Genomic DNA, 14886 nt, shown 5'->3' on the forward strand with positions numbered 1-14886 from the left:
ACATCACATCGAACACACACACACACACACACACACACACACACACACACACGCACACACACACACACACACACACACACGCACACACTCCAACACGCCGGACATCACATCGAACACACACACACACACACACACACACACTGACACACACACACACACACACACACTCCAACACACACACGCACGCCGGACATCACATCGAACACACACACACTGACGCCAACACACACACACACACACACACACACTGACGCCAACACACACACACACACTCACACCTATCCACATGCCATCCTGGTGAGAGAGGGCGGAATGCAGCGCTGAGGAGATGGGGTCCTCTGCAGTGGCGAATCCTTGTGGAAGCCAACGGAAGCCATGCCTCCCTATAAATTTCATATCAATATATAATTTTTTTTTAATATAGTTTACATTCATTTTCATCTGTGCATCTGTGTTTTTTTTTTTTTTAATGTCTCCCTCTTCTCCTTCTCACTCCCTCTAACACACTGTCAGACTGTGCTCACTACTGCAGCTAGTATAGGAGAGAAGCAGTGGGTAGGTCTCTTTCTCCAGGCTTCCAGCATTATAGAGTGAGTCCAAACTCCAAATCCGATCCTAGCCAATCAGATTCGAGCTGACTGCCACTGGCCACACCCTAAAAGTTTAAAACGGAGCTGGGAGGAAGACGTTCAGCATAATATTCCACCTGGAGGCGGGGCAGGTGCCATATTTTCCCCTCTGCACTCTGAACATTGTATTAACCCGTAACTGTTCCCACGGGCCGAATATTGCCCCGATCCTCGCGAGATTAAATCCACGGGGACCTCTCGGCGTGCCGAAGCTTTTCCTAAATCACTTCCATCATCGAAAACGAGGGGAAAAGGTCGGCTCGCGACCCTGAAAATGTCGCGTGATTTTAAAAACGCTGTATTAAGTGAGCCTATTATGGGATCCACACGAGCTTTCTATCGTGGAAACATCTGGGCGTCCCGCAACTTTTACTGATTCACATGTAGCCCCTAAAATGCTTAGAAAAGGAAAACAGAAAGCGTGGAATAAACTCGCCGAAACGGAAAAGTGTCCCACGGGCGCGCCGTGATTCCGATCCGCGTGAAAATATTCACGGCCATAGAGGAGACCGTGGGACACCTTTTTGCAACCGAATATGTGTCTCGAATTTGCTCCCACGCGGCGCGCAAAATCGCGCAAGGAAAAATCGGACCAAAAATTAACCAATGCTCCAGCAGTATTAATGACCCTGATGTAAACAAGACAAACGTCTTTCTCTGGTCTGCATCCCCTTATACAATTGTGTGTGAATGAATGAAAACTTTATTAACAGATTGCAGAATGGGTACAGTACAGTACAGCTCAATACATACAATTGTTAAGGGGATGCAGACCAGAGAAAGACTTTCGTCTTGTTTACATCAGGGTCCCCCATTTTCAATTCATCGTAAATGTGTATTGAGCCGTACTGTATTGTACCCATTCTGCAATCTGTTAAATAAATAAAAATAACGTTTGACTGGCCGCCGAGCCATACTGTAGTGTACATGGTGACTGCTTGACTTAAAAAAAAAAAAAAAAAAAAAAAAAGATATTAATAAAAATATTGAATAATTTTTTTTTTAATAAATTTTTTTTGGCCTCCCCTGTTATTTTACCCACGCGACGCCACTGGTCCTCTGTGCTCCCGTTCTCATGGTAGGCCAATATTAGCTAATATATCAGCTAGTGTCTGGAATACTGTGTGCATGTAAACACACTCAAACTGTTCTGTATCACAGCAGAGACTCTTACGGAGACTGACGGGCTAATGACCAGTGATGATGTCACTGTAGGGTTCGGCAGTGAGCTTGTGACGCCTCACAGTGAGACTCGGCTCTCACGGCTCCGATGAAGGACTCAAACATCGGCTGAGTGTTGCCATGACAACAGCAGGACTCCAGGAAGTTCTAACTGAAGTGGAACTAGACTTTTGACGAATTTGAGCTCGACTTTGAGCTTCTGCCTTTGTGTTTATTTTATTGTATTTTTTACCCTTCAGTGATTGGCCCAGATGTCTGCCCCCCCCACCCCCCCCCCAGGCCTTATAAGGAGGGGAGGAGGTGTGTTCTGTCTTTCAGATGATAAATATCCCCCTGGTCCCAGAACAGAGGGAGAGAGGAGGGGTCAGTGGAGGGTTTTATGGTTGCTGCAGATAGGAAAAGGGTGCTAACCTGCACCTGCAATCGGGAGCAAGCATGGGTTAAGTGTCTTGCTCAAGGACACTTCAAACCCGATGCCCGGGAGGAGCAGGAATCGAGCCACTGTCGCCCCTCATAGCACATTATCAGCCATCTCTTTAGTTACTTATGAGATAATCAGCTTCAGACGAGAAGAAACACTGTGTTGCCCTCTTTATTGATATGTCAAAAGCTTTTGATACAGTCGATCACCATTTACTCTTAAAAATATTAGCTACTATCGGTTTGGATAGAAATGCATGTGATTGGTTCCAAGATTATCTGTCAGGGAGACGTCAGTGTGTAAAGTTGGGCTGAAAAACATTGAAGAGGGGGGAAGCTTTAGACGTGCCACAAAGAAATGGCTAGCCAGTGAATTATAGAATAGCCAGGGTAGGGCGTGTTTTATGGGGTTGCTATATGTTTTATTATGATGCTCTATGTTTTTATTATGATGATCTATGTTTTATTGTGATGCTCTATCTATCGGAAAAACTGTCAAACTAAATAATATAATGATGTAAGACAATGATGGTAATGCTGTGTACAGATTGTAAAACATTTCATAAACGTTAAGTATTTCTGGTGTTCTGGTCACTACTGTTGCTGGTGTCCCAGCATTGTATGTGCAATCCACCCGTGTCAACAGCTTAGATACACAAGTCAGCAGGAGGGATACATCTCTGGCGGCTAAGGCCCATGTTAGACTAGTGTTTTTGTGGTCGTTTTTTGAATACGTTTGAATACGTTTCATGTCCCTTTTACACAGAAATGCGTTTTTTGGCGGATACGTTGTGGCCCCTACTGAAACGCTAAATTGTGTTTTCCGTTTTTGAGCAGTGCCAAAACTCGCCGACAACAGTCGTGTAGCCTTCACGGAGCCGTTGTTGCGAAAACGCCCATGCGCAGTAGATACCATCTGCGTGCCCTTCCGGTGACAACAGAGTGTGTGTGTGTGTGTTTGGGACAGAGCTCCGTGTCCCAAATAGCTGCAGCTACCATGTGTTGTCAAGTTATTGTTATAAGGACCCCAGTCCAAGCTACAACAGTCTGCATTCCCTTAACAATTGTTTGTATTGAGCCGTATTGTATTGTACCCATTATGCAATATGTTAAATAAAGTTTACATTACCGATTGGTTGAGCACTGCCACTGGCTAACATGAGCTAGCGTTAGCTATCAGACCCTGTTAGCTCAAAGCTCCTCTTTCAACTTAACAAGCATTAAACAAAATGGCCCAGTCATCTATTCACCTTTGTTTAATACACACAGCGTTGTCTCTAATGTTATCTAGCTACTGATAGCTCCCGATATCATCAGTTTGGTGCTGGCTAACTAGCGTGAGCTAACGTTAGCTTCTAGCCACAATGCTATACTGTTATAATGGCATATTCCATTGACGTTAGCATGCAGCTAACAATGTAGCTACCGATCTTTTTTTAGACTAAACTATCCGCTCTTGGTGGTCACTTGTGTTGATGTTAGTTTTGTTTCATCAACAAATGACAGGCAGAACACACAGTGAATGTATCCGTTTTGTTTATTGCACTTTTATTAGACTTTGCTGAAAAAGAAGTGCTGCAATGGGTAAACAGGCAAAGATGGTGGCGCCCGGCGCCGCCTTGTTGACTTTCTTTGCAGGAAGTGTATTGGCACATTCAAGTTCTGATTGGTTGAAATTGCCTTCATGTTCGCCACCTACTGCCACCTACTGCTTTGGCAGTGTACTACATCACTGTGCTCAGGTGACAAAAACGAAAGTGTGACTCGAGGCTGCTACGTTGCGGCGAAAACTCATCTGACAATGAAACGAAAATGAAACGAAAGTCTAACCGCAGCCTAAGGTAAGGGTCAGTGGTATTGTTCGTCAAACAGTCTCAAACTTCCTTGCTTCACTCTGTGTGCATAGTAGTATAGACATATTAGTATAGTAGGCAGTATTATAGGCATAGTAAATAATAGTAAAAGACAGTAAGAAGGTTCTTTCTTTGTAGACTACATGTATATTTTACTTTATATACATGTAAATTCACCTGTAAATTCTATTCATTTTACTTAGTAAAAATCGGTAGAAGCAACATGTTCAATGACTTCTATCTGATACAGTTAGTCATGTTGATGATGTCATTCTGAAGTGACGGGGGAGGTGGGCATCTTATCATTTCATTGATCTGTAATTAACACAACACCTTGTCTTATAGGGACTGCTACCGTATCTCATTGAGCTGTAATTAACACAACACCTTGTCTTATAGGGACTGTTACCTTATAATTGAATTGAGCTGTAATTAACAACACCTTGTCCTATAGGGACTTCTACCTTATAATTTCATTGAGCTGTAATTAACAACACAAGGATTCAATGTCCCCGATAACATCACTGGTGGCCATATTCAAACTCATATACTGTCAATAACTGTCAAACTAAATAAATGCGTGCAAAACTGTTATTGGATGTGTGAGATTATGTGCAAAATAATAGGAAATAATAATTTCCTGAATGAACACTTTAAGGGTTGCAGAGTTCAAAGGATTTGCAACCAAATATTAAATGGGATGACTTTATTTAAGTTTGTTAACAAGATTATGTATATTGATTATTTTGGTCCCATAAAATGGCTAACATTCATACATGGTTTACTGGCTGCCCAGAAGTTTGAGTGAATGCCAAGTACAGCCATACTGATGCACTAGTGCCACCTGCTGGGGGCTAGGAGAAGTGACCATGATGATGAAGAGATAAGTATAGGGGGTGTGTCTTCAGCGAAACCCCGCGAAAAAAAGAAGGCGGGCCAAAGAGCGACAGAGGTCAGCAATTCGTTGAGACTGAAGTTTAAACCAGCAAGCCTGAGTATGATTGCATGATCGACCAAACAATGACGGATCTTTCCGGGGTCTTTCAAATCTAGCATCTCTCTCTTGTATTTACTGGTTAGCTAGAGAATATTATAACTGTCCGCCTCTGTCTTCATTGTTAGTTTGCCCACAGTTTGCAGATCTGCTAAGATACAGCAGAGGCAACAAGATACAACAGCAGGTACAGTTCAGCTCTTTCTGAGTTAATGTGTTGTGATTTCTGGTCTCAATTGAGTCGTTGTAGTGTGGCAGATTAAGTCGATATTACATGAGAATCTTTCACTTGGTGGTACAAGCACCAAATTTGGCACAAATGATGTCCATGATCGATGTACTTTCTAAGAAAAGTACGTTATCCAGCTGAAAATCCAAAATGGCCACCTCGTCAAATCCTAATTTTTTTTGAAGTAGAATTTGAACGAACCGAAATGTGATCCAAACATCAAAATGAATGTATTCTGACTGGAAGAACTCGAATGTAATTAACACAACACCTTGTCTTATATGGACTGTTACCTTATCATTTAATTGAGCTGTAATTAACCACAATGATTCAATGTCCCCGATGACATCACTTGTGCCGGCCAAATTCAAACTCTCAATAACTGTCAAACTAAATGAATGCGTGCAAAACTGTTATTGGATGTGTGAGATTATGTGCAAAATAATAGGAAAGAATAATTTCCTGAATTACCACTTTAAGGGTTGCAGAGTTCGCAGGATTTGCAACCAAATATTAAATGGGATTCATACATGGTTTACTGGCTGCCCAGAAGTTTGAGTGAATCCCAAGTACAGCCATACTGATGCACTAGTGCCACCTGCTGGGGACTAGGAGAAGTGACTGATGATGGAGAAATAAGTACAGCAATATTGTACATGCTATCATACAGAGTTATATGGGTAGACTATAGTATGAGGCATGTAGTTACTATTATTACAGTGTAGGGCAGTTGAAGACAGTGAAAGCAGTAGGTACTGTAGGTATAAGTTGAGTATAGGTAACATAGTTCAAAGTTCGTACAGTATGGGTAAAGGAGCCTAGGTTGTAGGCAATGGAGTCAGTTTATATAGTGGGGGTGGGGTAGGGTTTTTATTGTGGTACAGAGTTCATGGAGGTGACATCTGAGGGAAATGGAAGACAATCATTTAGAAGGTATGTTAGAAGATTAATGGGCCATACCAGTCTTTTTGACATGTGGCTTCAAAGTAATTCTTAGAACAAAGCGGGGCTCGCAACTCACTTGATGCCAGTGGTGTCATTTCAGTAAAAGCCAAGGTATGGCAATTAGGGAGGGTGGGTGGGTGAAGTGGGGGGGAAACCCCCTTGGTGGATTTTTTTGTCAAATCAGTTGCGCAATATTCACTTTTGGTGAGTTGTTTCTATACAATTCACTTATGACATTTTACATTTAGGTATGACACAGGACTACACAAGCATTTTTTGTATAGAAATGTGTCAACAGACTAAAGCAGGGAACCACAATATTTTGCATACAAATTATGGAAAATGTAATATCATAACTGTCTATTATTTTTCTTGCAATTGAGCCAATTTTCCTTAGGTACGGTTTTGAGGTGTGTGTTCAACATAATGTAGTATCAAAAACACATTCACAAAAAGTATGGGTTACTGAATGCTAAACTGCACTGTTATAATCACTAAGCCATTGTAAGACCTTACCTGTGTCCCTGTATCACTTGTCTTTGCTGCCCTTTGATTAAGAAACGTCTATGTCCATTTTCCTTGTGTGGCATAGTAAAAGTCACTTAGTAAAATAATAATTGACATTTGACAATATCAAAACGTGCTAGGGCTGTACCGAATAGTTCGAAGCTTCCTTCATAATGTTGACATTCGAATTCTAAATCAACATAAAAAAAATTGTAATAAAAAAAAGTATTTTAAATTTGCCAAGGTATGGCGAGTGCCATACCTTGCCATACCAAAATGACGCCCCTGCTTGATGCTCCAAGGTGTTTTAATTGACAAAATAACAGCAGTAGATGCAACGTTTCGACCGACCCTTCCGGGCTTTTTCAAGTATGAATACAACACAAAAAATGACATCTTTTTATACAGGAAATTAAATAGATTAGATATCAGGCTGGTGATCAAGGGCGGCCCCAAGACTTGCATGATTTATACATTTTATACATGATTAAGTAACAATTTATCTTTTCATTTGACTTTTTAGGAGATTTTTTTAGAGAAATATATATATATTACATATTAAACACAGTGTTACACATAATTTAAAGATGGGCAGCAGTGTGTAATGTACTTTCTTTGGTCCAGATCCTAGCCACTGAAAACGCAAACAAAAACGAAAAAACAAAGTATATTGACTGTCTCCCTCTATAAATAAATTTACAATGTATAAGTGTATACATTTACAAATAAGGTCTAATGTCAAAGTCCTCATTGAGTCCTGTTGGTGCCATAGTTTTAAGATAATGGATCCACCATACTTCTCTCCTCAGTAGGAGATTATTTATATCTCCCCCTCGTCTTGGAAGATGCACTCTCTATTCCAAGGTATCTTAGTGATGAGACATTGTGGTGTGTGCCTTTTTAAAATGTAAAGCTACTGGGCTTTTTTCATCCCCATTCCGTATCGTACTCCTGTGTTCAGCAATACATGTTTTTAAAGCACGTGTTGTCTATACCGACATGCCTTACCACATGGGCACTTAAGCATATAGATTACATTGGTAGTTTTACATGTTATTTTTCCTCTTATTTTTATCTCTTTCCCAGTTGATGGGTGATAGAAAACAGTGAATTTATCTGTAAAGTGACACAGAGCACACAAACCACAACGTCAGTTTCCATCTGGCAGGTCATCTAAATTTTTTTTTTTTTTTTTAGGAGGCAGGTCTGATTTAACCACTGTCTCTGATGTTATGTGCTCTCCTGTAGACTACCGGTAGTCTAGGGGCCGCCCCTGATCATCAGGTGGGGCTGATATCTAATCTATTTAATTTCCTGTATAAAAAGATGTCATTTTTTGTTGTATTCATACTTGGAAAAAGACCGGAAGGGTCGGTCGAAACGTTGTATCTACTGCTGTTATTTTGTCAATTAAAACACCTTGGAGCATCAAGTGAGTTGCGAGCCCCGCTTTGTTCTATGTATTACTGTTTTTACAGTTTGGCTCAGCACCAAGAAACGGAGGATGTGCGTTATTTATTTTCTCAACGTAATTCTTGCCTTGATAACAAACATCAAGGTGCCCTTTTATTTTCGGATACAGTGGAAGCCCATGGCAATTGTGAATCTGCAAAAAAACTACCAACATTTCATTAACTGTAGAAGAGATGTTCCGATAGAGAACTGGTCCTCCGCGAAACGCTCGTTGTACAAGTATCGCAGAGAAATTTCAAAGGTACTCACAGTTGCACGAGGGTTTCGGACAGAGAAACGCAATGGACCTGTCTCAAAACCCTGCCCTCTTTTCTTGATCCTCCAATCACAGCTGTCGCTTACCTCTGACTTCCTCATACAAACAAAGTTTGTACGAGGAAGTCAGAGGTAAGCGACAGCTGTGATTGGAGGATCAAGAAAAGGGGCAGGGTTTGAGACGGGTCTATTGTTTGAAAGCTCGGCGTTGCTAATAAACATTAAAAATAAATATATGGTCAACACTGCTCAAAACGGCTTTAGCTGCCTGATGCGCCTGTGCTGTGATCATCACAGCATCAGGCACCCAATGCCGGAAATAAAGCTGTGTTGACCAGTTTATAAAAATTATTTAAAATGTTTATTAGCAAATACCGAGCTTTCAAACCATTGCGTTTCTCTGTCCGAAACCCTCGTGCAACTGTGTACCTTTGAAATGTCTCTGCGATACTTGTACAACGAGCGTTTCGCGGAGGACCAGTTCTTCAGAGTTAATTGTGGGATTTTCCTGTGGAGGAATAAGGGACTGTGTATTCACTCGGTGCATCAGTCACGGAAGGGGCTATCCAACTGCTCACTTGTTCGTTTATCTACCGTTTACTCTACAGGAAGACGTGCCACAGATAGTAACTACACCCAAACAGGTACGATTCTGCTCTTTCTGTGTTCATGTGTTCATTTGATTTCTGATCTTACTGGATACAGGTATGTTGTGCATGTTATGTTATGTAAGGGATAATGTATAGCTACGAGGTCATTGTCGCAAAATAATTGACCGACACAGAGTTTAAAATACCGAGGCGCAGCGCCGAGGTGTTTTAAACGTCAGTGAAGGTCAATTATTTTGCGACAATGATCGAGTATAGCTATACATTATCCCGCTTATTACATGGCTAACTTACTAACAATATACCTAATTCATCGACCAGACTAGATCAAATGAAGACGCAGTTGTTCTGTGGCTCTGTCAGCCCAAATAAAGTGATTATTATTATCGGCAGCCGGCAGGTCTCTGGTCTGATTGCATGACTGAGTGCAGCTGTGCATATGCTGAGCAGCACTGATACAGTGTTGTAGTGGGCTTGATTGCGAACAGCTGCGCACAGCGGTCATTATTGTCCCACAGCGGTCATTATTGTGTGATAACGGACCTCTGACACGGGCTATTGACCAATCACAAGCAAGCATTTCGGCGAATGTGAAAACGCCATGTAATAACTTGTGTTAATTAACAAAGTAAGTTGCAGGGTCGGCTGACTGTAAAACGTGTGGTTTGGACCTGTTGTATCTAACGTCAAACCAAATGATCCTGCCATGGAACACATTTGCAAGTTACTTTATTGAATATGATCATATACAACTGTGATTTCAAATATTTTAACCTGTTCATGAGTAAATCTCCAGAATGATCTCTGAATTCCATCGTGGAATTCAAGAACTCCACAGCTTTCAGGGTCCAGTGTCTCATCACATCAGTGGAATGTTCAATTCACAAAATTAAAACATCTGCGATTATACACAATAAAGCTTTAATGTTGTGTTTGTCTATAATCTCAGAAGCAGAATGCTCTTCTCCCCTCACAAGTTTGACTAATCTAAAAAATAGACAATTCATCTGCCCTGAAAGACACCCCTCTGAAAAATATGTACATTATGGATTGATACAAAGCTATTTATTACCAAACATATCCACAACCTTGTATTACTAAACATATCCACAACATGTTATTACTAAACATATCCACAACCATGTATTACTAAATATACCCACAACCTTTATTACTAAACATATCCACAACCTTTTATTACTAAACATATCCACAACCTTTTATTACTAACATATTATCCACAACCTTTTATTACTAAACATATTATCCACAACCTTTTATTACTAAACATATCCACAACCTTGTATTACTAAACTTTACAATAGTTTTGGGTCTGTGTCATAGATGGTTTCTAAATCAAAGTCCTCCTCTCCCCTCTTCTCCTCTTCTCTGCTCTCTCCTCCCCTCTCCACAATTTTCTCTTCACCCCTTCTCTCCTCTCTTCACCTCTTCTCTTGTCTTCACCCATCTTCTCCTCTCCTCCAGATATGGCCTCAGCCAGCAGTCTCCTGTCTGATCACATGTTCCAGTGTTCTATCTGTCTGGAGGTCTTCAAAGAGCCGGTCTCTACTCCATGTGGACACAACTACTGCAAGGCGTGTATCACCAGATACTGGGACACCCAGGCCCAGTGCTGTTGTCCACTGTGTAAAAAGTCTTTTGTGACCAGACCAGACCTCCTTGTCAATACTTTGATCTCAGAGATGTCTGTGCAGCTCAGTGCATTGAAAGCCGACTTGTCGACCAACACAGACGGTCCCAACCAAAGAGCCGCTGGGCTGAGAGAAGTGCCCTGTGACGTCTGCCCTGGGATCAAACTCCAGGCCCTGAAGTCCTGCCTGGTCTGTCTCACCTCATACTGTGAGACCCACCTGGAGCCTCATCGAAGAGTCGCAGCCTTGCAGCGACACAAGCTGATCCACCCCGTGGAGAACCCGGAGGACCGGCTGTGTAAGAAGCACGACAAGATGTTGGAGCTCTTCTGTAGAACTGACCAACTCTGCGTTTGTCTCATGTGTACTGAGCACAAGAGCCACGATACAGTCCCTTTAGAGGAAGCGTATGAGAAGACCAAGGCTCAGCTGGAGCAGAAAAAGACCGAAGTGGAGCAGATGATCCAGGTGCGACTGCAGAAGGTTCGGGAGATCAAGCGCTCGGCTGTGCACAACAAGGAAGATGCGGAGCAGAAGATGGTAGACTGCGTTGAAATCACAGCTCTGGTAGCTTCCATTCAAAGAAGCCAGGCTGAGCTCATTGACCTCATGGAGGCTGAGCAGAGGGCAGTAGAGAAACAGGCTGACGGCTTTATCTCAGTGCTGGAGCGGGAGATCACAGAGTTGCAGAAGAGCAGGGTTGAAATGGAGAAGCTCTCGCACAACGAGGAGGACCACCTCCACTTCCTCCACACTGTCCCACCCATCTTCACCCCTATGATTACCAAGGAGTGGTCTGAGGTCAGTGTCAGCAGTCACCTGTGTGGGGGGCCAGTTAGTAGAGCTCTAGAGCAGCTAGAGGAGACACTCGGTGAAGAGACGAAGACGCTGCTGAAACGCATGGAAGACATGGTTGATCTGCCTGAAGACGTGAAGCTGAAGAGGATCCAGCAGAGGTACGCTGTGGACGTGACCCTAGACCCGGACACGGCTCACCGCTGGCTCATCGTCTCTGACGACAGGAAACGGGTGAGGAATGCAGACGGCGCCCCATTACTCCCATTACCTACATACCCAAACCAATTTGATAAGCTTTTCTCCGTCTTGGGAAAGGAGGGCTTTTCTGCGGGGAGATTCTACTACGAGGTTCAGGTTGACGGGAAGACTAAGTGGGATTTAGGACTGGTCAGACAGTCCATCACCAGGAAGGGGATTACCAGACAAAACCCTGAGACTGGATACTGGATCATACGGTTGAGAGATGGAAAATACACCGCCGTCAGTCATCTCATCGTTCCTCTCATCCTGAGGGGGAATCTGGAAAAGATTGGGGTGTTTGTGGATTATGAGGCGGGCCTGATATCATTCTATGACGTGGAGGCCAAGCATCTTCTCTTCTCTTTCAGTGGTTGTACATTCACTGAAAAGATGTATCCATACTTGGGACTGTGTGTCTACCATGATGGTGAAAACGCTGCCCCTATGATCATCACCACCCCGATCAAACACCAAGAGTGATCAGCAACATTTAACACCATCAACATCAGAATGACCAAACATGGGGGCAGATATCTTCCAATATAGTTGCCCGTTGGGAGATCATCTGTGATTTGAACCCAGGACCTTGCACCCCTAGACTGAATTTTCTTTTGCTAAATCACAAAGCCTGTAACAGTTTTATTTTATTTTTTTAGACGGTTTTAGTTTTTGGTATGTAATGTATGGTATAATATTTTCTTTTTGAATAAAATTATATTAGTCTATTATAGTGTCTTTTCTAAAAATCAAATGACCTACATTTACATGTATTAATTTAGCTGACGCTTTCATCCAAAGCGACTTACAAATTGTGTAACACAAGTCAGCAGGAGGGTCACCTTAGCATTTCATTGATCTGTAATTAACACAACACCTTGTCTTATAGGGACTGCTACCTTATCATTGAGGTGTAATTAACACAACACCTTGTCTTATAGGGACTGCTACCTTATCATTGAGGTGTAATTAACACAACACCTTGGCTTATAGGGACTGCTACCTTATCATTGAGCTCTAATTAACACAACACCTTGTCTTATAGGGACTGTTACCTTATCGTTGAGCTCTAATTAACACAACACCTTGTCTTGGACTGCTACCTTATCATTGAGCTCTAATTAACACAACACCTTGTCTTATAGGGACTGCTACCTTATCATTGAGCTCTAATTAACACAACACCTTGTCTTATAGGGACTGCTACCTTATCATTGAGCTCTAATTAATATAACACCTTGTCTTATAGGGACTGTTACCTTATCATTGAGCTCTAATTAACACAACACCTTGTCTTATAGGGACTGCTACCTTATTTAATTGAGCTGTGTCACTTATGCCTGTCTTTGAGGTTTACAGTAATAACTAATATAGCCGCCTAACATTAGTTAAGACTAACTATTATCTAACTACCATGTAATTGTTATTGCTGTTGCTGCTGTTATTATTGTCAACATTACATTACAGATATTAGCCATATTTCTGTTTTTTATAATTTAGCTCAGCTGCAGTTCTCTTACCGGTAGCTTTAGAAAGACCAAGTGTCTTGTCCAAAAACTCCAGAATGCTGTTTGAAAGATGTTCCTATATCGTCCATTACCTGCTGTTAGCGACTTAGCTGACGCTAGCTCATTAAACTATTGGAAATAACTAACGTTAGCTGACCTGTATTTTCTTTACTTGCAGCTAAAGGTTGGTGAATATTCTGTGTGAATATTCTGCATGCTTTACGTTGTTTCACACAACTAGTTGACTTCAACAACTTGTTGAAGTGTATCTCTCCTCGGAGGGAACCCACACCTGATTACTAACAGGTGGGCTGTCTTTAGCTTGTGAGTGTCGAGTTGTTTTGTAGTTTATGTTCAATCTTTGGAAACGCCCTCCTGGCTGCTTATTGCTTAATAACAGCGGAGCAGTGCTGCCGTTGCTTCCGCGTTTTCCCTGATTGGCTGCGACACGCCGCGCGGCAACCGCAGAGCGGAGCGGCAGAGCTTGCGGCATTATGTAACCGCCCTAATCCGCCATGATTTTCATTCGGCGCTCACCTGGCAACGCAGCGGTCCTGCGGTCCGTTGACAAGTTCGAATCCCATCAAATTTCTTTTTTTAACGTGATTTTTTTTTTACCGTGTATTCTTTCGCCGGTTAAGGTTAGGCATGGTTAAGGTTAAGGTTAGGCATTGTTTCGGAGTTGGTTAAGTTTGGAACGGTTAAGTTTAGGCGCTGTTAAGGAGCTGGTTAAGGTTAGAGTTTGTCTTAGAGAATGGCAATATTCTTTCTATGGTTAAGGTTAGGCATGGTTAAGGTTAGGCATTGTTTCGGAGTTGGTTTCGGAGTTGGTTAAGGTTAGAACGGTTAAGTTTAGGCGCTGTTAAGGAGCTTAGAGAATGGCAATAGACAGCCTATTTCCGCACTGCCGCTCTCCCGCGTTGCCGCGGTCACATGGTCAAATTGTCACATTCTTGCACTGCTCCGCTGTTAAAAAGTAACACGCCTCCTGGCTCTCCAGCCCTAGCTGCTCTCCCAGAAGTGACCACTGTCTCCACCTAGTGGTCCAACCATGGTCCTGCATCCAGAGCCCTGTCCAGCCCTAGCTGCTCTCCCAGAAGTGACCACTGTCTCCACCTAGTGGTTCAACCATGGTCCTGCATCCAGAGCCCTGTCCACAGAGGCCCTGGGATGGATGATCCATTTGTCCTGAGTCTACGTGCAACTAATCAGCACACAGGTGAGACCTTAAATTAACTTTCAATATTTAAATAATAATTTCCATAGTCTTCCCTCTGCCTTTGACTGTGTCAAACTAAACTAGGAATGTGAATAGAAGATGTTCTTAATAACATTAACATTAGAAGATTGTTGCATGTAATTGGAGTAAGGACAATATAACTCTGGCCACTGTTCTATCAGGATGCCATGAAGGCTTTCGATAGACTAGAATGGTCATATCTTTGGACGGTGCTGGAGGCTATGGGGCTTGGAAAGAAATGTATACATATGATTCAAGTACTTTATGCCTCACCCTCAGCAATGATAATGACAGGTAAAATATGCTCCACACTCTTCCCGGTCTCTAGATCTTCTAGACAGGGTTGTCCTGAGTCC

At 42.3% G+C, this 14886-nt stretch overlaps 1 protein-coding gene across 1 annotated transcript; it reads left to right on the forward strand.

Moving 5' to 3' along the window:
* The first annotated feature begins 5080 nt into the window (after nt 1-5080).
* Nucleotides 5081-12460, forward strand: LOC311241119 (E3 ubiquitin-protein ligase TRIM39-like). The gene is made up of 3 exons (XM_084329821.1): nt 5081-5265; nt 9096-9131; nt 10581-12460. Exon 3 carries the CDS (start codon nt 10583-10585, stop codon nt 12263-12265), a length of 1683 nt encoding a protein of 560 aa, XP_084185947.1. The 5' UTR covers nt 5081-5265; nt 9096-9131; nt 10581-10582; the 3' UTR covers nt 12266-12460.
* Nucleotides 12461-14886: the final 2426 nt, after the last annotated feature.

This window comes from Notolepis coatsorum (assembly GCF_963971535.1).
Source record: "Notolepis coatsorum genome assembly, chromosome: 14".
In the NCBI taxonomy this organism is placed as follows: domain Eukaryota; kingdom Metazoa; phylum Chordata; class Actinopteri; order Aulopiformes; family Paralepididae; genus Notolepis; species Notolepis coatsorum.